This window comes from Salvelinus fontinalis, unplaced genomic scaffold, assembly GCF_029448725.1.
Source record: "Salvelinus fontinalis isolate EN_2023a unplaced genomic scaffold, ASM2944872v1 scaffold_0088, whole genome shotgun sequence".
NCBI lineage: Eukaryota > Metazoa > Chordata > Actinopteri > Salmoniformes > Salmonidae > Salvelinus > Salvelinus fontinalis.
Window position 1 is genome coordinate 435,444 of NW_026600297.1, and position 23,188 is coordinate 458,631.

The 23,188-nt window shown below is 45.4% G+C and overlaps 1 protein-coding gene across 1 annotated transcript in view; it reads left to right on the forward strand.

Annotated features, from left to right (window-relative positions):
- LOC129843021 (voltage-dependent P/Q-type calcium channel subunit alpha-1A-like) overlaps window positions 1-23,188 on the forward strand; it is a gene marked incomplete at its 3' end in the record, with an annotated part of 132,241 nt that overhangs the window by 81,534 nt on the left and 27,519 nt on the right. Inside the window, 18 exon segments of the mRNA XM_055911746.1 lie at window positions 72-187; window positions 839-883; window positions 2,109-2,195; window positions 2,321-2,527; window positions 3,741-3,853; window positions 4,127-4,239; window positions 4,460-4,591; window positions 4,800-4,872; window positions 5,504-5,621; window positions 5,823-5,890; window positions 6,573-6,676; window positions 10,373-10,508; window positions 11,276-11,928; window positions 12,115-12,476; window positions 12,724-12,859; window positions 13,114-13,243; window positions 13,585-13,644; window positions 13,816-13,922. Of these exon segments, the coding sequence (XP_055767721.1) occupies window positions 72-187; window positions 839-883; window positions 2,109-2,195; window positions 2,321-2,527; window positions 3,741-3,853; window positions 4,127-4,239; window positions 4,460-4,591; window positions 4,800-4,872; window positions 5,504-5,621; window positions 5,823-5,890; window positions 6,573-6,676; window positions 10,373-10,508; window positions 11,276-11,928; window positions 12,115-12,476; window positions 12,724-12,859; window positions 13,114-13,243; window positions 13,585-13,644; window positions 13,816-13,922 (2,760 nt within the window).

Sequence of the window (23,188 nt, forward strand, 5' to 3'; positions counted from 1 at the left end):
ATGTCATTGTATACATCTATATGTGTGTTTCATTTGATATGTGTGTCTTGATGTGTGTGTGTCTACCACAGGGAGTTTGCCAAAGAGAGAGAGCGAGTGGAGAATAGGAGTGAGTTTCTGAAGCTGAGGAGACAGCAGCAGATAGAGAGAGAGCTCAATGGATACCTGGAGTGGATTTGTAAAGCAGGTACATTATCATCATATACAACTACACACAAAACATACTTGGAACCCTATGTTACATATTTATGTTATATATGTTATTTATTTATGTTATATATGTTACATATTTATGTTATATATGTTATATATTTATGTTATATATGTTACATATTTATGTTATATATTTATGTTATATATTGAGTTTATAGATTTATGTTATATATGTTATATATTTATGCTATATATTTATGTTACATATGTTATATAATTATGCTATATATTTTATATATTTATGTAATTTATGTTACATATTTATGTTATATATTTATGTTAAATATGTTACATATTTATGTTATATATTTGTTATATATGTTATATATTTATGCTATATATGTATGTTACATATGTTATATATTTATGTTATATATTTATCTAATTTATGTTACATATTTATGTTATACATGTTATATATTTATGTTTTATATGTATGTTATATATGTTATATATTTATGTTACATATGTTATATATTTATGTTAAATAGGTTATATATTTATGTTATATATTTATGTTATATATTTATGTTTAATATGTTATATATTTATGGTATACAGTATATGTTACATATTGCCATATAAATTCCCATATTATTGTTTACTTCGCTTTTCCTTCCTATAGAAGAAGTGATCTTAGCAGACGATGAAGACCCTGATGCATTTGACGGTATTTACCCAAGTGTGTGTGTGTGTGTGTGTGTGTGTGTGTGTGTAGTGACATAGATATGATGTTAGAATGTAAATAGAGACAGACAATGAGAAAATATAACATTGTGTTAATGTATCATCTTTGCTAGTGTAAATGTTGCATCTTTCCTAGTGTAAATGTAGCATGTTTTCTAGTGTAAATGTAGCATTTTTGCTAGAGTAAATGCAGAATATTTACTAGTGTAACCAGAACATCTTTGCTAGTGTAAATGTAGCATCTTTCCTAGTGTAAATGTAGCATATTTTCTAGTGTAAATGTAGCATCTTTCCCATTGTAAATGTTGCAGCTTTACTAGTCTAAATGTATCATCTTTACTAGTATACATGTAGCATCTTTGCTAGTCTAAATGTATCATCTTTACTAGTATACATGTAGCATCTTTGCTAGTCTAAATGTATAATCTTTACAAGTGTAAATGTAGCATCTTTACTGGAGTAAATGTATCCTCTTTACTAGAGTAAATCTATAATATTTGCTAGTGTAAATGTAGAATATTTACTAGTGTAACCAGAGCATCTTTGCAAGTGTAAATGCAGCATCTTTGCTAGTGTACATGTAGAATATTTTCTTGTGTAAATGTAGCATCTTTCCTATTGTAAATGTTGCAGCTTTGCTAGTGTAAATATATCATATTTACTATTGTATAGGTATCATCTTTACTAGTCTAAATGTATCATCTTTGCTAGTGTATATGTACAATTTTACTAGTGTAAATGTAGCATCTTTGCTTGTGTAAATGTAGCATATTTGCTGGTGTAAATGTAGCATCTTTGCTCGTGTAAATGTAGCATATTTGCTAGTGTAAATGCAGCATATTTGCTAGTGTAAATGTAGCATGTTTGCTAGTGTAAATGTAGCATCTTTACTAGTGTAAATGTAGCATCTTTACTAGTGTAAATGTAGCATCTTTGCTCGTGTAAATGTAGCATATTTGCTTGTGTAAATGTAGCATCTTTGCTCGTGTAAATGTAGCATCTTTGCTCGTGTAAATGTAGCATATTTGCTAGTTTAAATGTAGCATCTTTACTAGTGTAAATGTAGCATCTTTACTAGTGTAAATGTAGCATCTTTACTAGTGTAAATGTAGCATCTTTACTAGTGTAAATGTAGCATCTTTGCTTCTGTGCCAATGTTTGTTTGCGTGTTCTATAGTGAGCAGTTGTGTTCTATTTTTCCCATTCAGCCACCCGCAGGAGACCCACCATCAAAAACAACAAGAACAAAACAGATCTCCTTAACCCAGAGGATGGGAATGGAGACCTGGCAGTGGGTAAGAAACACCACGCACACGCACACGCACACACAAGATGTTACATGCTAACCAAATGTGTGTTTTTCTCTCCACTCTTGTCCCCATCCCCCTCTCCTCTTCCCACTCTTCTCCTCTCCTCCCAGGTTCTCCCTTTGCGCGGGCCAGTCTGAAGAGTTCAAAGCTGGAGGGCTCTAACTTCCATAAGAGGGAGCGTCGTCTGCGTTTCTTCATCAGACGCATTGTGAAGACCCAGTATTTCTACTGGAGTGTACTGTGTCTGGTGGGACTTAACACCATGTGTGTGGCTGTAGTACACTACGACCAGCCTGAACCACTCTCAGACTTCCTCTGTGAGTAGACATACTGGGAGGGAGGTACGGAGGGAGGGAGGGAGGTATGGAGGGAGGGAGGGAGGTAGAGAGGGAGGTATGGAGGGTGGGAGGGAGGTATGGAGGGTGGGAGGGAGGTATGGAGGGAGGGAGGGAGGGTGGGAGGGAGGTATGGAGGGTGGGAGGGAGGGAGGGAGGTACGGAGGGAGGGTGGGAGGGAGGTATGGAGGGTGGGAGGGAGCGGGGATGTATGGAGGGTGGGAGGGAGGGATAGAGGGATAGAGGGTGAGAGGGATGAAGGATGGATGGAAATTCTAGATACTTTTCTTTATTTCTCTCTCTACCTCTCTGTCACGCTGGCTTAAAGGAGATTCTGTCACGTTGGCTTAAAGGAGATTCTGTCACGTTGGCTTAAAGGAGATTCTGTCACGTTGGCTTAAAGGAGATTCTGTCACGTTGGCTTAAAGGAGATTCTGTCACGTTGGCTTAAAGGAGATTCTGTCACGTTGGCTTAAAGGAGATTCTGTCACGTTGGCTTAAAGGAGATTCTGTCACGTTGGCTTAAAGGAGATTCTGTCACGTTGCCTTAAAGGAGATTCTGTCACGCTGGCTTAAAGGAGATTCTGTCACGCTGGCTTAAAGGAGATTCTGTCACGTTGGCTTAAAGGAGATTCTGTCACGTTGGCTTAAAGGAGATTCTGTCACGTTGGCTTAAAGGAGATTCGGGAGACAGACACAGGAACGCGTAATAAGGTTTTTTATTAAGCCCCAAATGATGGCGTGCCGTGTAAAGGCACGGGGACGAAGACCAAACAAACACGTAACAAAAACACAGGCTTGAAACACAAACAAAAGAGTACCTTGAATAAATAACACACATGCACAATGATTAACACACGGGACGAGACCCGTAAACATCTGCTCAATCCACAAGGGAACAAAAGCCCCAAACACACAGCACAGGTACTCACACGCACCAACGGACACAGTAACAATAACCGACAGCCCAATGGAAACCTAAGGGCACACTTATACAAGTACTAATCAGTGGTAATAGGGGACAGGTGTGCGTAATGAAAGTTCCTCTCTGATTGCTTCTTACAGTGAATTTTTCAATGCCCCTCTTTATTCCTTTTCTTTTGATATCATCCTCCTGCATTTTCTTGCTTGCTCGCTCATGTCTGATCTTTCCCGCTCTCTCCCCCTGTTCCCTCTCTCTTTTCACCTCTTCCAGACTTTGCAGAGTTCGTCTTCTTGAGTATCTTCATGTCTGAGATGGGTATAAAGATTTATGGACTGGGGTCACAGCCTTACTTTCACTCCTCCTTTAACTGCTTTGACTGCATTGTGAGTGGTGGAACTCGTCTACTCTAGGGTACACACACACACGCACGCACACACACGCGCACGCACGCACGCACGCACGCACGCACGCACGCACGCACGCACGCACACACACACACACACACACACACACACACACACACACACACACACACACACACACACACACACACACACACACACACACACCAATAGAGTAAACACACAAACTCACATATCATTTTTGACCGCATGTTTTGGATAACATCACTAATCGTGTGTGTGTGTGTGTGGCAGGTAATATGTGGCAGCATATTCGAGGTGCTGTGGGGTTTTATCCAGCCTGGGACATCCTTTGGTATCAGTGTATTACGAGCTCTAAGGTTACTGAGAATCTTCAAAGTCACCAAGTAAGTCTCTACTGACTTTGAGTCAACCTCTGTATCGGATATCTTATCAATCTGTTTGTCAGCATGTCTCATTAACAAACGACCATGAAAGGCAATTGGAAATGTATAGGCTTTTCTAAACTCTTTTCTTTCTATTTCGCTCTTTCTCTTTCTCTTTCTCTTTTTCTTTCTCTTTCTCTCTCTCTTTCTCTCTCTCTTTCTCTCTCTCTCTCTCTCTCAGGTACTGGGCGTCTTTGAGGAACCTGGTTGTATCTCTGCTCAACTCCATGAAATCCATTATAAGCCTGCTCTTCCTCCTCTTCCTCTTTATCGTCGTCTTCGCTCTGTTGGGCATGCAGCTCTTCGGAGGACAGTCAGTACCTCCTCTTCTTGTCCCCTCTTTTCTTGCCCCTTTCATCCTTCCTCCCCCTTTCATCCTTCCTCCCCCTTCCTCCCCTTCCCCTGTCACTCTTTATCTTCAGTGTCTGACTGTTTGGTGTCATCTTTAATCTCTCTCTCTCTCGCTATCTTTCTCTCGCTCTCTTTCTCTCTTCCTCAATTTCTCTCTGTTTATCCTCTAGGTTTAATTTTGAATCTGGCACTCCCCCGACCAACTTTGATACTTTCCCTGCAGCAATAATGACTGTGTTCCAGGTGAGTGGACAAAGACGGGAGGGGGGAGGGGAGAGGGGAGAGGGGAGAGAAAGGAAAGAGATAATGCAATGAGAAAAGAGGGCAGGAGAAGAGTGGAAGTGGTAGCACACTGGAAATGGGGGATAGGAGAGAAAGAAAGAGGACAGATGAGTGTAAAGGTAGGGAAAGGTGAGTGTGTAAGCAGTCCCAAGATAAGCAGTCCTAACGTGTGCAAAGCGTCTGTTTATAAGTGGGTGTTTAAGAGTGTGTGTGTGTGTGTATAAGATTGTGTGTGTGTGTATAAGAGTGTATGTGTACAGTAGTACAAGTGTATGAGTGTCTGTGTGTGTACAGATGTAGGATCTTAATTTTATCACTCTTTTGTTTCTGAGAAATGTCCCGCTCCGCAGAAAATGCAAACTCGTAGTGTATTCAAGGTATAAGAAGGCTTCTAAAGTTTGTAATTTCCACTTTAAAATGTCAGACTTGATTTGCCCTAATGAAAAATTGATCAACCCCTACAAAAAATGTCCAGTAATTATAATCCACATAATAATTCACATTTCCTGTTGCTGGGTGATTTTTTTCCTGCTATAGCAAAGTGCCTAAAATGAAGATCCTACATGTTTATTAGGAGTGTGTTCTCCCCCAGATCCTGACCGGAGAAGACTGGAACATGGTCATGTATGATGGAATAGAGTCTCAGGGAGGAGTCAACAACGGAATGGTCTTCTCAGTCTTCTTCATCGTGCTCACACTTTTCGGCAACTGTAGCCTTACACACACACACACACACACACACACACACACACACACACACACACACACACACACACACACACACACACACACACACACACACACACACACACACACACACACACACACACACACACACACACACACACACAGAGTCTCATTCCCACACACTGTGTTGTGTGTAGTTTCTGTCTTTAACCCTTTGCTCTCAGACACTCTGCTGAATGTGTTCTTGGCCATCGCTGTGGACAATCTGGCCAACGCACAGGAACTCACTAAGGTACAGTACTTTGTACACTGACCTAGCCACACCTACTGGGGTCAAATAGAATGACCCTTCAGTTCAGGAAATGACCTCTCAGCCTGTTAGCTCCCCATCAAAAAGTATCTGTATATTGACAGATATTGGACTGAATGCTCTAACAATGGGAATAAATGTCTGCAAAGGCGGAAGGCAGGCGGGAGAATGCGGGAACTGGTGGGAACGTTCTAGCCAATGAGAGGGCAGATACGCATGTGAACAACAGGCATGCCACGTGCGTCCACCTATATCAGTAATAACCTAAACATTCTGAAACTTTTATTCGATCAAATAAGCCTCACTATGCAAATTAGCAATTACATTTTATATTGACCAAATTCTCTCATTGTCGCCATACAAAAAAATCCCCACTTGGTCTGCTTCACGCTTTATTCTCACGTGGCCTGATTTTGGGGTCGGAGTCAGCCCTCTCGCTTCACCTCGTCTTCTGTGTCTCCATGTACCTGTATCTGTCAACGTCCCTCTTTCTCCTATCTATAACTATATCTATAAAGGTCATTGCTCTCTTCTCTCACTCTGTCTACCATCTGTATCAACCTCCTCTATCTCTGCTTTTTATCCCCCCCTCGCTCTCTCCCTCCTATGTATTTCCTGTCTCCCCTCCTCCCCCTCTCTCTCTCCCACTCGCTTTCTTTGGTAGGACGAGCAGGAAGAGGAAGCCGCTTCCAAGAAAAATGCTTTGCAAAAAGCCAAGGAGGTGGCCGAAGTCAGCCCTCAGTCTGCAACCAACCTGTCCATAGCGGCGTAAGTATCTCTCTTTCTTTCTCTGTTTCCATATCTCTCTCTGTTGTTTCTCTCATCCTTGCCCCCTCATCTCTCTTAGTGTGTTCACTTTTCAGCTGCACATGCAGACACCTGCGTACTTTCTCGCACACACACACACGCACACGCACACGCACACGCACACACACACACACACACACACACACACACACACACACACACACACACACACACACACACACACACACACACACACACACAGTGTTTGAACTCCTCCTCCAGTAGGAAGCAGTGAGTCTTAGATCCTTTCTCTGCAGCTCTCTGTTCTCTCATCGTGAAGTTCACAGTGTGTCCACGGTCCACAGCCCTTATAATGTCACAGCAGGGGAGCCTGAGGACGTAGGGACACTTCCAATATCACACATAGAGTTGACCTCCACTACTATTATAGTAAGGTTACAACTGTTGTTTCTACTCTGAAACATGAACATGTATGCATGCAAGCAAATACACGCACACACACACACACACACACACACACACACACACACACACACACACACACACACACACACACACACACACACACACACACACACACACACACACACACACACACACACACACACACACACACACACACACACACACGCACACATGCACACACACACGCACACACACACACACACACACACTCAGTCAATCTCTGACGTAGCCCACGTTTGTATGGTGTGTTGACTATTGTTGTGTGTTGTGTCTTGGACATGTTTCCTAGTCTGCAAGACAGCTAAAGGTGCACTGATAGGGCAATACTAGGAATGGTTTCCACTAATGAGGTGACTGTGACGTCATTCCTAGCACTGCCCCGCCGTGCCAGTATAAATCCAAATCATATAATAGCTTTGCAAACAGGGATTTTCCAAGCTGGAATCTCCACACTTGCTAAAGCAGGTTAGGAGATACTCTGAGTCCCTGTCTGGGACTCTGTGAAGAAGATTTCTCTCTGGATCTAAATGGGTTACACTTTACCTGACCCCTCCTTCACAAGGCCGACATACCACTATTATAATAATGACATAACACTATTATAATGATGACATAACACTATTATAATCATGACATAACACTATTATAATGATGACGTAACACTATTATAATGATGACATAACACTATTATAATGATGACATAACACTATTATAATCATGACATAACACTATTATAATGATGACGTAACACTATTATAATGATGACATAACACTATTATAATGATGACATAACACTATTATAATGATGACTTAACACTATTATAATGATGCCATAACACTATTATAATGATGACGTAACACTGTTATAATGATGACTTAACACTATTATAATGATGACATAACACTATTATAATGATGACGTAACACTATTATAATGATGACATAACACTATTATAATGATGACGTAACACTGTTATAATGATGCCATAACACTATTATAATGATGACGTAACACTGTTATAATGATGACATAACACTATTATAATGATGACATAACACTATTATAATGATGACATAACACTATTATAATGATGACGTAACACTATTATAATGATGACATAGCACATGTTGTAAACATGTCATGACAACAAGAAGACCTGGGTAACGGTGTGTGTCTTGAGATATCCGCTGTAAGAGAACACGTGGCTATGATTGTCTCTCTGCCTAGTTGTAGAGAGATAGAAGCTGCCTTCGTTTGAAGGGCAGTCTGTGTTTGGTAGAATGAATGGAGAGATGTGTAGATACTCTGTGCAACAGAGACAAAATGTGAGCTAGAGAGATATGGACGCCTGTGTAGTGGAAGGGAGATGTGGATCCTGAGATAGAGAAACAGTATGAGAAAAGTTTACAGGGAGAAATAACATTTGTGCAAGAGAAAGAAAGGTGAAAAATGGAGAGAGAAAGGAGAGGAAGATAAAAAGAGAAAGAAAAAGAGAACAGAATAGAAATGGAGAGATAGATGAATAGAGACATAGCAAGATGGTTGTTTGAGCAGTGTGAGTTGAAATGGTGTGTATGTGTTAGTCTGTGTGTGTGTGTGTGTGTGTGTGTGTGTGTGTGTGTGTGTGTGTGTGTGTGTGTGTGTGTGTGTGTGTGTGTGTGTGTGTGTGTGTGTGTGTGTGTGTGTGTGTGTGTGTGAGGGTTGAGGAGTGTGTTGCCTCATTCACACTATAGGGCCGACCCTAAATGTACTGTGCTGGCTCAGATATCTTTTTTTCACATGGTTCTTTCCAGCATGGTTGACATAACACTATTATAATGATGACATAACACTATTATAATGATGACTTAACACTATTATAATGATGCCATAACACTATTATAATGATGACGTAACACTGTTATAATGATGACTTAACACTATTATAATGATGACATAACACTATTATAATGATGACGTAACACTATTATAATGATGATGGTGGTTGCGTAGCCAGGCCAGCCCAGTACAGCTCTGCTTGGCTAGGTTCTGGTTGGTCATATAGTGTGAATTGGGCACGTGTGTGTTCTCTGTGTCATGTCACTCACTGACTGTTTTCCTCCTCAGCGAGAAAGTAAACAGCACAGGTCACAACGCTTCCGACCCCTTTCTGGACTGGTATTTACTCATTTATACTCCTTCTGTTTCTTTTCGCCCGCTTTTCCTTTCCTCGCCTCCTTTAAACCATCCTGTTTTAATTATTCCCCCCTAATTATGAGTTTTTTACTCCTTTGCTTTTTTGTTGGTTTTTGAGTTGGCTTATTTTGAGTATATTTTCTGTTGGCTGCTCCCCGCAGTATGGCTGTGGCTTTACTGTGGTTGACTGTGGTCCCTGGGAAAGGGAGTTAGTGGGGCCGGGGCGCCATTTTGGTTCTTTCGTTGGTAACATCTCAAATGGCACCCTATTCCCCATATAGTGCACTACTGTTGACCTGAGCCTTTCATAAGGGTAGTGCAAAATATGGAGAATAGAGTGTCATCTGAGGTTTGCCCTTTTTTCTCAGAACTTCCATTTTGGGTCTTTTTGTTGATGATTCCATTTTGGTTCCTTCGTTGGGTCCTTTTGGGTTGGGTTTCCTGGTCGACTGTGTAATTTTCTAACCTTGCCTCAATATCATTCTCCATCTTGTGCCTCTCTCTGTGTGGTTTCCCAAAGTGGGGCTGGTCTGCCCACTGCTTTGGGAAACTGTGGTCGACCATACTCCTTCAGTAGCTCTGTGTTTCTGCCCTGTAGGTCCAGCAAGGTGACCCTTTACACGTGTGTGTGTGTGAGCTCTATAGTGTGTGTTTGTGTATTTGCTTGTGTTTATATTTCTGTATACCTGTGTATGTAGGTTTCTGTATGTCTGTGTGTTTGTATATTTGTAAATTCACTCAGATACCACTGCTTAACCTGGTATTTGACACTCTCCTCCCCACCCACCATCTCTTTTCTCTCCCTCTCTGCCTCCCCTCCTTCTCCTCTGCTCTCCATCATGCTTTCTGTCTCCATTTCTTAACCTCTCTTTTCTCCTCGCTGTTCTCCCCTTTCATCCAACTCTCTGTCCATCTGTCTCACCTTTCCTCCATCTCGCCTCCCTCCTCTTTCTCTCGCCTGCTCTCTTCTCTCATCTCTTCTACCCTCTACCTCTCTCTCGGTCCCCCTCTCTCTGTCCCTCCTCTCATCCTTTCCCCTCTCTCCGTCCCTGTAGTAAGGAGCAGCAGAAGAACAATAAGGGTGGTAATAAGTCCGTTTGGGAACAGAGGACCAAGGAGCTGAGGAAACAGACTCTAATGACCAGCAGAGAGGCCCTCTACAACGAACTGGACCCAGAGGACCGCTGGAAGGCAAGGAGAGCGGGAGGGAGGGGGGAAGGATGGAAGGAAGGGAAGGAGAGTGGAGGGATGGAAAGGGGATACCTAATCAGTTGCACAATTGAATGCATTCAATCAAAATGTGTCTACCGCATTTAAGCTGAAACAGAGAGGTGCGGGGGGCTGCCTTAATTGTCATCCACGTCATTGGCGCCAGGGGAGCAGTTGTTGTGGGGGTTAACTGCCTTGCTCAAGGGCAGAACAGCAGATGTTTCCACCTTGCCGGCTCAGGGATTCAAACAAGCAACCTTTCGGTTACTGTCCCAAGCTCTAACCTCTAGGCTACCTAACACCCCAGAGAGGGGGGTAAGGAGGGAGGTGGGTAAGGATGAAGGGAGACAGTGAGAGACAACAAACCAAATGGAGAAGTGTGGAGAGAGCGATGGAACACAGAAAGGGGAGAAATTACGAAAGTTGGTAACACTTTTTATTGGTCTGGGTAAAGCTGATACTTACCTGCTTGATACTTTCGGGTACTTACCTCATATAGTTCATCATAATTGAGAACTACCTGGTAATTACCTGGTGCGAAATGGGACATATTGGTTGGTGCCTTTGTCAATTTACCAATAATTGAATCAAGTTTTTGAAAAATGAAGCATTATAGGAGGTTATGTGACCTCTGGGATGCTAACGATATTATGCCTCTCCTTGATTCCGCCTGGCCTTCTTCGTCCGTCCCCTGCTTACAACTCTCCCAACCCAACCTTTCCCTCCCTCCCCCCTCCCCTTTCTTCCAGGTGAACTACTCCCGCCACATCCGTCCTGACATGAAGACCCATACAGACCGCCCTCTAGTGGTGGACCCCCAGGAGAACCGCAACAACAACACCAACAAGACCACCAAAGAGCCTGACCCCCGCCTCAGCCAGCAGCACGCCGACCAGCTGCTCCGCAAGCAGACACACGTCCACGAGAGAGGAGGTGGGGGAGGAGGAGGTGGGGGCTCAGGGTCTGGTTCAGGCCCTGGAAGGCCCTATGAGCGGGCAGACTCTACGGAGAGCCGCAGGAGCCGTAAGGAGAGCAAGGAGCACCAGGAGCTCCAACACCACCACTCCTCCCATACCCGCCTAGATGCAACGATGCTGGGACAGAGTGGAGAGGAGAGGCCCCAGAGAAGGCACCACCACCCACGGGGCCAGGCGGGCTCATCGGAGCACAGGAAACCCCGCCAGCACCGCATGCCCCCAGAGGACGAAGAGGGGGGAGGTGGAGGTGGTGGAGGAGGAGGAGGAGGAGGGGAAAGGCGGCACAAGAGCAGGGGGACAGAAGGAGAAGGCGAGGGGGAGCAAGAGGGGGGTGATGGAGGTGAGAGGAGGCAGAGACGGCATCGCCATGGCACTCAGTCGGGGTGTGATGGTGAGGGGAAGAGGACGCGGCAACACCGCAGGAAGTGAGGGAGACCCTGACACACACAGACACACACACATATATACTCGCACTCACACTTTCCTCTGTCAACCAGTGTCCTTTTACAGTAGTTCTCAGATCATTTCTGACATTTCCATACTCCTTCTCTTCCATCAATCTCTCTTGTTTCTCCCTCTCTTCCTTTCTTTCCTTATCTTTCCCTCTATAGGGATGGTCCCAACCTGTCCACCACACGGCCCATCCAGAAGAGCCTCTGTAGACAGGACAGCCAGTACAGCGAGGACATGGACAATGTCATGAACAGTAAACTGGCCACCAGCCAGCCCCAGCTACCCCCAGGCTCCACCCAGCAGCCCTGCCCAGCCTCGGGCCTCCCCAGCCCAGCCAAACACACTACTCCAGGTCCAGGCTTCGGCCCTGCAGGCCTCAACACTCACCTGACCAACAGCAGCTCCCACCTGGGCCTAGATGGAAGCCTGGTTCCTGCATACGGAAGTAGCACCCGGATACCGGACCACACGGCAGTGGACATACCACCCATGTTTCCTTCCCACAACGCCATATTGCAGGGTGAGAGAGAGGGAAGAAAGAGGAGGGGAGGGGGATGGAGGGAGACTGTGTATGACCAAGGTTTATCAGGTCACATCTTCAGTCAAAACATTGAGAAACAGCCACACATGCCATGCTATTTCTGAATTCTTGTTTCTTCCCTTCATTCTTTCCTGTCCTTTCCTTTCCTTTCCTCTCCTCTCCTATCCACCCCCTCCCTCCCCCTCTGTCTCTCTCTCTCCTCCCTCTCTTTCTTGCATCCCTCCAGTCAATAAAAATGCTAACACGGAGCCTCTGCCTAAGAAGGAGGATAAGGATGATGATGATGATGAGAAGGGTGATGAAGATGGACCCAAACCAATGCCCCCCTATAGCTCCATGTTCATCCTCTCTACCACCAACCCGTATGTGGGCGTAAATGCACACACAATCACAATCACACACACAATCACAATAACACACACGTATATTCAGTATTAATTATGTTAATGATGCATTTTTTGTTGTTGTTGCAATGTGTGTGTGTCTGTGTGTGTGTGCTTGTGTGTGTGTGTGTGTGTGTGTGTGTTTGTGTGTGTGTGTGTACGTGCATGCTTGTGTGTGTCTGTGTGTGTGTGTGTGTACGTCCTTGCTTGTGTGTGTCTGTGTGTGTGATCAGGTTCCGGAGACTATGCCACTACATTGTGACTCTGAAATTCTTTGAGTTTGGTATCCTGTCTACCATCGCTATGAGCAGTATCGCCCTGGCAGCAGAAGACCCCGTCTGGCCAGAATCACCTCGCAACAATGTGAGACACTCAATGCTAGCTCTGTGTCCGTATTAGCTTATATTTACTCTCCATGCTAACTTAGCTATTAGCTAACTTTTACTTTACCCTCTGTGCTAACTTAGCTAGTTTAGCTAGCTTCTACTTTACCCTCCATGCTAACTTAGCAATTATAGCTAACTTCTACTTTACCCTCAATGTTAACTTAGCTATTATAGCTAACTTCTACTTTACCCTCAATGCTAACTTAGCTACTAGCTAACTTTTACTTTACCCTCCATGCTAACTGAACTATTAGCGAGCTTCTACTTTACGTCTGCGTCCTCTGTGTTACTCTGTGTCCTCTCTCTCCCTTTATGCAGGTTCTGCGCTACTTTGACTATGTGTTTACGGGAGTGTTCACCTTTGAGATGTTGATTAAGGTAATTGTGAATCTATTTCACTCTAGCTATACTTGTAATTTTTTAACGTGAGACAATCAATAACAAAACATATCCACTCTCTCTGTCGCCCTCACTCTAATATTTCCTCTCACTCTCTCTCTCACTTTCTATCTCCCCCCCCCCCCCCCCCACCCCCCACCTCTCTCTCAGATGGTGGATCTGGGCCTGGTGTTGCACCAGGGCTCCTATTTCCGTGACCTGTGGAACATCCTGGACTTTATAGTGGTTAGTGGTGCTCTGGTGGCCTTCGCCTTCACGTAAGTTACCCTCCTGCCCCGTCATCTCCTCTCCCCCAACTCTCTCTCTCTCTCTTGTCCTGCCTGCTGCCCCATCTCCTCCTCTCCCCCATCTCCCCCTCTCTCTCCTCTCCTCTCTGCCCCCTCTCTCTGCTGCCCTTGCAAGTGGTCACAACGTCACTGCGCAGACAGCCTCACAGGCGCCCTGGAGCAAAGCCCCACTCTCTCTCTCTCCTCTGTCACTCTCTCTCTTCTGCCGCTCTCTCTTCTGTCACTCTCTTCTGTCACTAGCTCGTCCCTTTATATCCCATGCTCTTGTTCTGTCTCATGTTCACACTCCCACGCTCTCTCTCTCCTGTCTCACTCTGTCTCAGTCTTAGCTCCTCTGTCTTGCTCTGTCTCACTCGATCAACAACCTTTCCACAACTTTCCCATAACATCCAACTCCCCAGGCTACTGGCACTACCGTTTCCCCAATGCCCCTTTCAATCATCGTTCGCCAGAGGCTACCCCTTTCCTCTCCTCCTGTCCTTTATCCCGCTTCCCATCTCACCTGCCTCCCTCGCTCCTCGTTTCTACTTCTCCCCTCTGCGGTCCAACACTATCCCCCTCCCCCTTTCTCTCCCAACGTCCACTACGCCCCCCTCTCTCGCTCCTCTCCTCCCCCTTATCTCCCGTGGGTGTGAGGACCACCCCAGGCACCTGTAACCCTTTAGTGTCCCGGGCGGTTCTGGAACTTAGGGGCCTGAGCCGCACCCCTCCTCCACCCCCCTACGGAGCAGGTATTTCAGCTTCCTTCTTCTGCACACCACTGCCTGAGCTTGGGCTGGGAGTGGGACAGGTGCTATGGCTGGTGATGGAGCTGATACTATCGCTGGGGCTGGAGCTTGGTGTGGGATAAAGACGGGTGCTTTAATAAAATAAAGGTTTAGGATGGGGGAAGTGCTGGGTCTAAGGCGAAATGGAACGGGAGCTGGGGGTGTGGGGAAAGAGAAGTGCTGGGTCTAAGGCTAAATGGAACGGGAGTTGGGGGTGTGAGGAAAGATAAGTGCTGGGTCTAAGGCTAAATGGAACGGGAGCTGGGGGTGTGAGGAAAGAGAAGTGCTGGGTCTAAGGCTAAATGGAACGGGAGCTGGGGGTGTGAGGAAAGAGAAGTGCTGGGTCTAAGGCTAAATGGAACGGGAGCTGGGGGTGAAAGAGAAGTGCTGGGTCTAAGGCTAAATGGAACGGGAGCTGGGGGTGTGAGGAAAGAGAAGTGCTGGGTCTAAGGCTAAATGGAACGGGAGCTGGGGGTGTGAGGAAAGAGAAGTGCTGGGTCTAAGGCTAAATGGAACGGGAGCTGGGGGTGAAAGAGAAGTGCTGGGTCTAAGGCTAAATGGAACGGGAGCTGGGGGTGTGGGGAAAGAGAAGTGCTGGGTCTAAGGCTAAATGGAACGGGAGCTGGGGGTGTGAGGAAAGAGAAGTGCTGGGTCTAAGGCTAAATGGAACGGGAGCTGGGGGTGTGAGGAAAGAGAAGTGCTGGGTCTAAGACTAAATGGAACGGGAGCTGGGGGTGTGAGGAAAGAGAAGTGCTGGGTCTAAGACTAAATGGACCGGGAGCTGGGGGTGTGGGGAAAGAGAAGTGCTGGGTCTAAGGCTAAATGGAACGGGAGCTGGGGGTGTGAGGAAAGAGAAGTGCTGGGTCTAAGGCTAAATGGAACGGGAGCTGGGGGTGTGGGGAAAGAGAAGTGCTGGGTCTAAGGCTAAATGGAACGGGAGCTGGGGGTGTGAGGAAAGAGAAGTGCTGGGTCTAAGGCTAAATGGAACGGGAGCTGGGGGTGTGAGGAAAGAGAAGTGCTGGGTCTAAGGCTAAATGGAACGGGAGCTGGGGGTGTGAGGAAAGATAAGTGCTGGGTCTAAGGCTAAATGGAACGGGAGCTGGGGGTGTGAGGAAAGAGAAGTGCTGGGTCTAAGGCTAAATGGAACGGGAGCTGGGGATGTGAGGAAAGAGAAGTGCTGGGTCTAAGGCTAAATGGAACGGGAGCTGGGGGTGTGAGGAAAGAGAAGTGCTGAGTCTAAGGCTAAATGGAACGGGAGCTGGGGGTGTGAGGAAAGAGAAGTGCTGGGTCTAAGGCTAAATGGAACGGGAGCTGGGGGTGTGAGGAAAGAGAAGTGCTGGGTCTAAGACTAAATGGAACGGGAGCTGGGGGTGTGAGGAAAGAGAAGTGCTGGGTCTAAAACTAAATGGAACGGGAGCTGGGGGTGTGGGGAAAGAGAAGTGCTGGGTCTAAGGCTAAATGGAACGGGAGCTGGGGGTGTGAGGAAAGAGAAGTGCTGAGTCTAAGGCTAAATGGAACGGGAGCTGGGGGTGTGAGGAAAGAGAAGTGCTGGGTCTAAGGCTAAATGGAACGGGAGCTGTGGGTGTGAGGAAAGAGAAGTGCTGGGTCTAAGGCTAAATGGAACGGGAGCTGGGGGTGAAAGAGAAGTGCTGGGGTTGTAGCCGGGATCAGGATGGGGTAAAAAAGAAGAAGGTTGAGACAAGGGGTTTAGGGCTGGTGTGGGGGTGGGGGCAGGTGGGGTTGAGTGAAGAGAGGTGTAGTTCTTGGAATAGTACATTGATATATTGACCCTCTTGAAAAGAGATGAGTCTTAATGTGACTACCTGGACCGACACAGGATAGATCAACAGACTGGTTGGTTGGGTTGGGTGTGATGCTAAAATTTGGGTCGGCTTAAAAGGGTTGTTTTTGGACTGTGTGCTAGAATACCGCGGCGCCTGAATTGGGGTCCAGGATTTCTCCAGGCTGGTTGATTTAGACCTAGGATATGATTTTACAATGATTGTATACATAGTTGCATGATATAAAGTCATTGGTTAAGGCGTGTGAGTTGATTATTGTACATGCTACCTGAACACATAGTGCATGAGTTATTCTGACAGTATTGATGTGAGTCTTTCCACGCTAACCCAGTCCCCTTATACAGGTGGATCATTGAACAATGGAAAAACATGGCGACCAGGGCATTTTGATTCACTCAATTCAGGAATTGAATTTGAAATGTTGAACCCCTTCAAAGAAAATACTGGGATATTTTCAAAACCATTCATTCAATTTCAACGGATCATCTGAATTGACTGAATCAAAATGGAATCGAAAGCCCAACTAAAGGAAAGCCCGGGTATGAGGATGAGGTGCACATAAGCATGCATACATACTTGAGGTCCATGTACATGCATCTAAGAATGGGAATGGCTATAACTAACAGTCATTTCTGTAATGCAAATGAAGAACCTATCATAGCTCTGAGTATATGATCATTCATTAGCTGATAGGGGTGTTGCGTGTTTCGCAAACAGAAATCACTCCGCTTTGTATCTTCTCAAGCATGTCTTATACCTCCTCAGGGAAGGTCCCTTTCTTCCACCCTTACTCCCTAGTCCCTAACACTAGCTCCCTTTGCTTAACCCTTTGCTTCCCCTCCATAGAGAGGGGCTACAGATTACCGTTACAGTGGGCATGCAAGTTTTCTTCTCCTTTAATGGAGAAAGATAGAAAAAGATACCTGGATGTGCCTGCAGAATACTCCCTCCTTCCCCCCTCCATCCCTCCATCCCTCCATCCCTCACTCCTTTACTCTGCTCCTGTGGAGAGAAACAAACTGTTCACCAATCCCTTTTACATTCCTTCTTCTCCTCCTCACTCCGTTTTCCTGATCTCCAACTGGATAGATTCACAGAATGTTAGCATTGCCCAGCTAGCATTAGCATCATTACAATTACCTATCCAATCATTTCACATCTGCAGTCATGTGAAGGAGATGAAGGAAAGGATGATTTGTAGGAATATTGGGACGCTCAAGGTAGAAGTTGCATCAAACCACAGATCTAAGACCAGATTGTCCTCCCACAAATCCTAACCTTGCCTGTTAGGCTGGTAAAAACGAATATGATCCTAGATCAGTGTCTAGGGACAACTTCATGCTACTCTTCCTCTGAGTGGCCGGTGCTCCAGGGTGGCAGTGGCACCCCCTGTCTGTGGGACTGACCCCCTGATCCTGCCATGTTATGTGTGTATGTGTGTGTCACTGTCAAGTGTGTGTGTGTGTGTGTGTGGGTGTGTGTGTGTGTGTGTGTGTGTGTGTGTGTGTGTGTGTGTGTTTGAGTATTTCATGTATATATGTGTCTTTCTGTATGTATATGTGTGTGTTGCATACTGTATATATGTGTGTCCATCTGAGTGTATATGTATGTTCATGTGTTTCACTGTCTGTGTTAGGCCTGCATTTTTAGTCTCAGGGTATAATGGAATGTTTGACAAAGGTCCAGACAGACAGACAGACAGACAGACAGACAGACAGACAGACAGACAGACAGACTCTGATAGATCAGTCAGAGAGACTGGTACTCTGATAGATCAGTCAGAGAGACAGCAAGACAGACAGAGAGAGAGAGAGAGAGAGACTGAATGATCAGTCAGACAGAGATTGTGATAGATTAGTCAGACAGACAGAGAGAGACTTTGATAGATTAGTCAGACAGACAGACAGAGACTTTGATAGATCAGTCAGATAACAGTGAAACTCACAGGGCCAAAGCAGACTGTAACAGATAAAGATAGTGCCTTTATTCAATTGGTTGAAATCAAGCAGCATTGCAGATAGAACGAGTACTCCCATTTGAGATCTGTATCACCACTTTGATCTAATTACTCTGGCATCCAGTGTCTGGCCTGCTGATCGGTGGTATCTGGGCTCATGCCGTCATCCTGCATGCCTCTCAAATAAATAGAAGAACCGCTGTGCCTGAACATAATGCCCTTCCCAAGGCAGGATACTGATAGGTCGAAACTGGTACACACCTACACTAGTGGACCAATCAGATGACTGGAAAGGAAGTGGTTTGAAATTGGTTACTCTATTGGTTACTATGGTTACTAACATGGATGTTCCCCTTAGTTGACCCTATGGAATTGTTAAAGCATCATTGATGTTAAGCGTCGATGGTGACATTAGTTTGGTGCTGTGTCCCAGTTATAGAGTTCTCTGTATGTGTGTGTGTGTGTGTGTTTGTGTGTGTGTGTGTGTGTGTGTGTGTGTGTGTGTGTGTGTGTGTGTGTGTGTGTGTGTGTGTGTGTGTGTGTGTGTGTGTGTGTGTGTGTGTGTGAGTGTGAGTGTGAGTGTGATAATGGGCTTCAATAAAGTCATAGATTGGTTAGCCATGAAACTAGCATTGAATTATATAACTTCCCATGCCAGACAAACAGACAGGTAGCTAGGAGTGTGTATGTTGGGGAGGTTGAAGATATGACAGACAAACAGACAGGTAGCTAGGAGTGTGTATGTTGGGGAGGTTGAAGATATGACAGACAAACAGACAGGTAGCTAGGAGTGTGTATGTTGAGGAGGTTAAAAATATGACAGACAAACAGACAGGTAGCTAGGAGTGTGTATGTTGGGGAGGTTAAAGATATGTGTGTATGTTAGAGGGGAGGGATCTAACAAAACGCAGGCCTTGCACTCTTTTTTTCTGTTTCTCTGTCTCTCATATGGATGTTTTTCCTCCTTCAAACCCGTCCTTTTCCCTTTGTCCCGTTTTCTCTCCTTCTCTGTCTCTTTCTTTCCTACCTCTCTCTCTCTCTCTCCTCTGTCTCGCTGTCTCTGACCCTCTCTGATCTCTCCGTTCCGGACCAACAGGAGCAGTAGCGGGTAAAGTTGTGCTCTCTCTCTTTCTCTTCTGCTGCACTCTGACTGCTTGTCCTTCTGATCACACGGCTTTCCTCTCTTTCTTTTTTAAATCTGTCCGTCCTCACTGTCGCCCAAGTCTTTATCTCTCTCTCTCTGTCGCCCACGTGTCTTTATCTCTCTCTCTCTGTCGCCCACGTGTCTTTATCTCTCTCTCTCTGTCGCCCACGTGTCTTTATCTCTCTCTCTCTGTCGCCCACGTGTCTTTATCTCTCTCTCTCTGTCACCCACGTGTCTTTATCTCTCTCTCTCTCTGTCGCCCACGTGTCTTTATCTCTCTCTCTCTGTCGCCCACGTGTCTTTATCTCTCTCTCTCTGTCGCCCACGTGTCTTTATCTCTCTCTCTCTCTGTCGCCCACGTGTCTTTATCTCTCTCTCTCTCTGTCGCCCACGTGTCTTTATCTCTCTCTCTCTTTCTCTCTCTCGCTCTCTCTGTCGTTCACCCGGCTCTCTCTGTGGAACAGCTCTGACTAACATACGACTCAAGTGAATTCAACATGAATCAAATGTGAATCGTTCATGTGTGAGTCTGAACTAAGTCTAAAGCAAATCCTAAGTGACTCAGAACAGACAATGAGAATAAAGAAAGCAGAGGACGCAGAGTAATAGGTGAACCAAGTGAATCAAGTGAAGAGAAGGGGGAAGTGTGATAGTGTAGATACAGCAGCAGTAATAGCCACAGGTTCTGGGGGCTGGTCATGCTGGAGTTAGAGAGCAGATGGAGACAGCGGAGAGAGGCAGTGAGTCCTAGGAAATATTGCTCATGGAGATCAGGCATACACATACAGTGGGCAAAAAAGTATTTAGTCAGCCACCAATTGTGCAAGTTCACCCACTTAAAAAGATGAGATAGGCCTGTAATTTTCATCATAGGTACACTTCAACTATGACAGACAAAATGAGGGGGAAAAATTCAGAAAATCACATTGTAGGATTTTTTATGAATTTATTTGCAAATTATGGTGGAAAATAAGTATTTGGTCAATAACAAAAGTTTATCTCAATACTTTGTTATATACCCTTTGTTGGCAATGACAGAGGTCAAACGTTTTCTGTAAGTCTTCACAAGGTTTTCACACACTGTTGCTGGTATTTTGGCCCATTCCTCCATGCAGATCTCCTCTAGAGCAGTGATGTTTTGGGGCTGTTGCTGGGCAACACGGACTTTCAACTCCCTCCAAAGATTTTCTATGGGGTTGAGATCTGGAGACTGGCTAGGCCACCCCAGGACCTTGAAATGCTTCTTACGAAGCCACTCCTTTGTTGCCCGGGCGGTGTGTTTGGGATCATTGTCATGCTGAAAGACCCAGCCACGTTTCATCTTCAATGCCCTTGCTGATGGAAGGAGGTTTTCACTCAAAATCTTACGATACATGGCCCCATTCATTCTTTCCTTTACACGGATCAGTCGTCCTGCTCTCTAGCAAACTTCAGACGGGCCTGAACATGTACTGGCTTAAGCAGGGGGACACGTCTGGCACTGCAGGATTTGAGTCCCTGGCGGCGTAGTGTGTTACTGATGGTAGGCTTTGTTACTTTGGTCCCAGCTCTCTGCAGGTCATTCACTAGGTCCCCCCGTGTGGTTCTGGGATTTTTGCTCACCGTTCTTGTGATCATTTTGACCCCACGGGGTGAGATCTTGCGTGGAGCCCCAGATCGAGGGAGATTATCAGTGGTCTTGTATGTTTTCCATTTCCTAATAATTGCTCTCACAGTTGATTTCTTCAAACCAAGCTGCTTACCTATTGCAGATTCAGTCTTCCCAGCCTGGTGCAGGTCTACAATTTTGTTTCTGGTGTCCTTTGACAGCTCTTTGGTCTTGGCCATAGTGGAGTCTAGAGTGTGACTGTTTGAGGTTGTGGACAGGTGTCTTTTATACTGATAACAAGTTCAAACAGGTGCCATTAATACAGGTAACGAGTGGAGGACAGAGGAGCCTCTTAAAGAAGAAGTTACAGGTCTGTGAGAGCCAGAAATCTTGCTTGTTTGTAGGTGACCAAATACTTATTTTCCACCATAATTTGCAAATACATTCATAAAAAATCCTACAATGTGATTCTCTGTATTTTTTTTCTCATTTTGTCTGTCATAGTTGAAGTGTACCTATGATGAAAATTACAGGCCTCTCTCATCTTTTTAAGTGGGAGAACTTGCACAATTGGTGGTTGACTAAATAATTTTTTGCCCCACTGCACGCATCCATGCAAACAAACACTCACACACACGCTATCACAGGCACATTTTGTAAACACAAACACATACCTGCACATATGCAGAAACAGATGTGTAAACAAACACACACACACACACACACACACACACACACACACACACACACACACACATACACACACACACACACACACACACACACACAGTCAGCCACCAGTAAGTATCCTTACATCTGGTGTAACAGCTACAGCTGCAGCAGGAGGTTCTAGAAGACCTCAGGCATCCCCCACCATGACCCCTGACCTTGGAGAGGTCACAGCTGACCTTTTACCCCCTGAGGCTGAGTAGGGAAGACCCAGGGAGAAATCTGGAGTCATCTCTCACTGAGATGCAAGTTAGTTAGTTTGTTAGTTAGTCAGCTAGTCACCTAGTTATCTTGCCAGCTAGTTAGTTATTCATTCAGATCTTATATGCAATTGGGACAGGGTTACCTCCACCAACCAGGTGCTAGGGCTAGTCTCTCTTCTCTATATGACCAGATACTCAGAGAGAATCCTGTCCACTCCCACACATGTTAGCATGTCCACAGTCTCCCCTCTAAAAAAAAGAAAGAGGTTTGGCTTGGCATTTCAGTCCAGAAATGCCTGCACAATATATTTGTCTTTGCCAAAGACCAAGACACAATGTCATGCTGTTTGGGCTATGCTATGAAACCAGCTTGGGGAGGGGAGTGGTAGAGCTAGTGTCTCTGTGTAGAAAAGTTCCCCATTCCTCTAGCTAGCAATGGAGAACAAGGTTTCAATACAGCATGGGAAGCTATAGGTTTCAAAGCAGCATGAGTAGACTGCACTGTTTCAGTATTTCAGTGCATGTGTCCGTGGGTTCAGCCACCTTGCTTAGTGTTGGAAGATGCATTGCACAGTACTAGAGTTGTTGAGAGTAGTTTGAATGGAACAATCCATTTTTATATAGCAATTAACAGCATACAGAAAGCTGAAAGTACAGTGCAACTTAACCTTGTAGAAATAGTCTGTCATAATACAGCATGCTTTGTCAACTAACCCTGTCTGAGTTCCTGTCAGTGAGATAACTCAGCAGCTACCTTCTAGGAATGGTCTCCTACTACTTCTTCTCACTTCTATTTGAATCAAGGGGGCTACGCCAGCTTCCTCCAAGTGCCGCCCCTTCCCTCTCTGACTGTGTGTGTGTGTGTGTGTGTGTGTGTGTGTGTGTGTGTGTGTGTGTGTGTGTGTGTGTGTGTGTGTGTGTGTGTGTGTGTGTGTGTGTGTGTGTGTGTGTGTGTGTCTGTGTGTGTGTGTGTGTGTGTGTCTGTGTGTGTGTGTGTGTGTGTGTGTGTGTGTGTGTGTGTGTGTGTGTGTGTGTGTGTGTGTGTG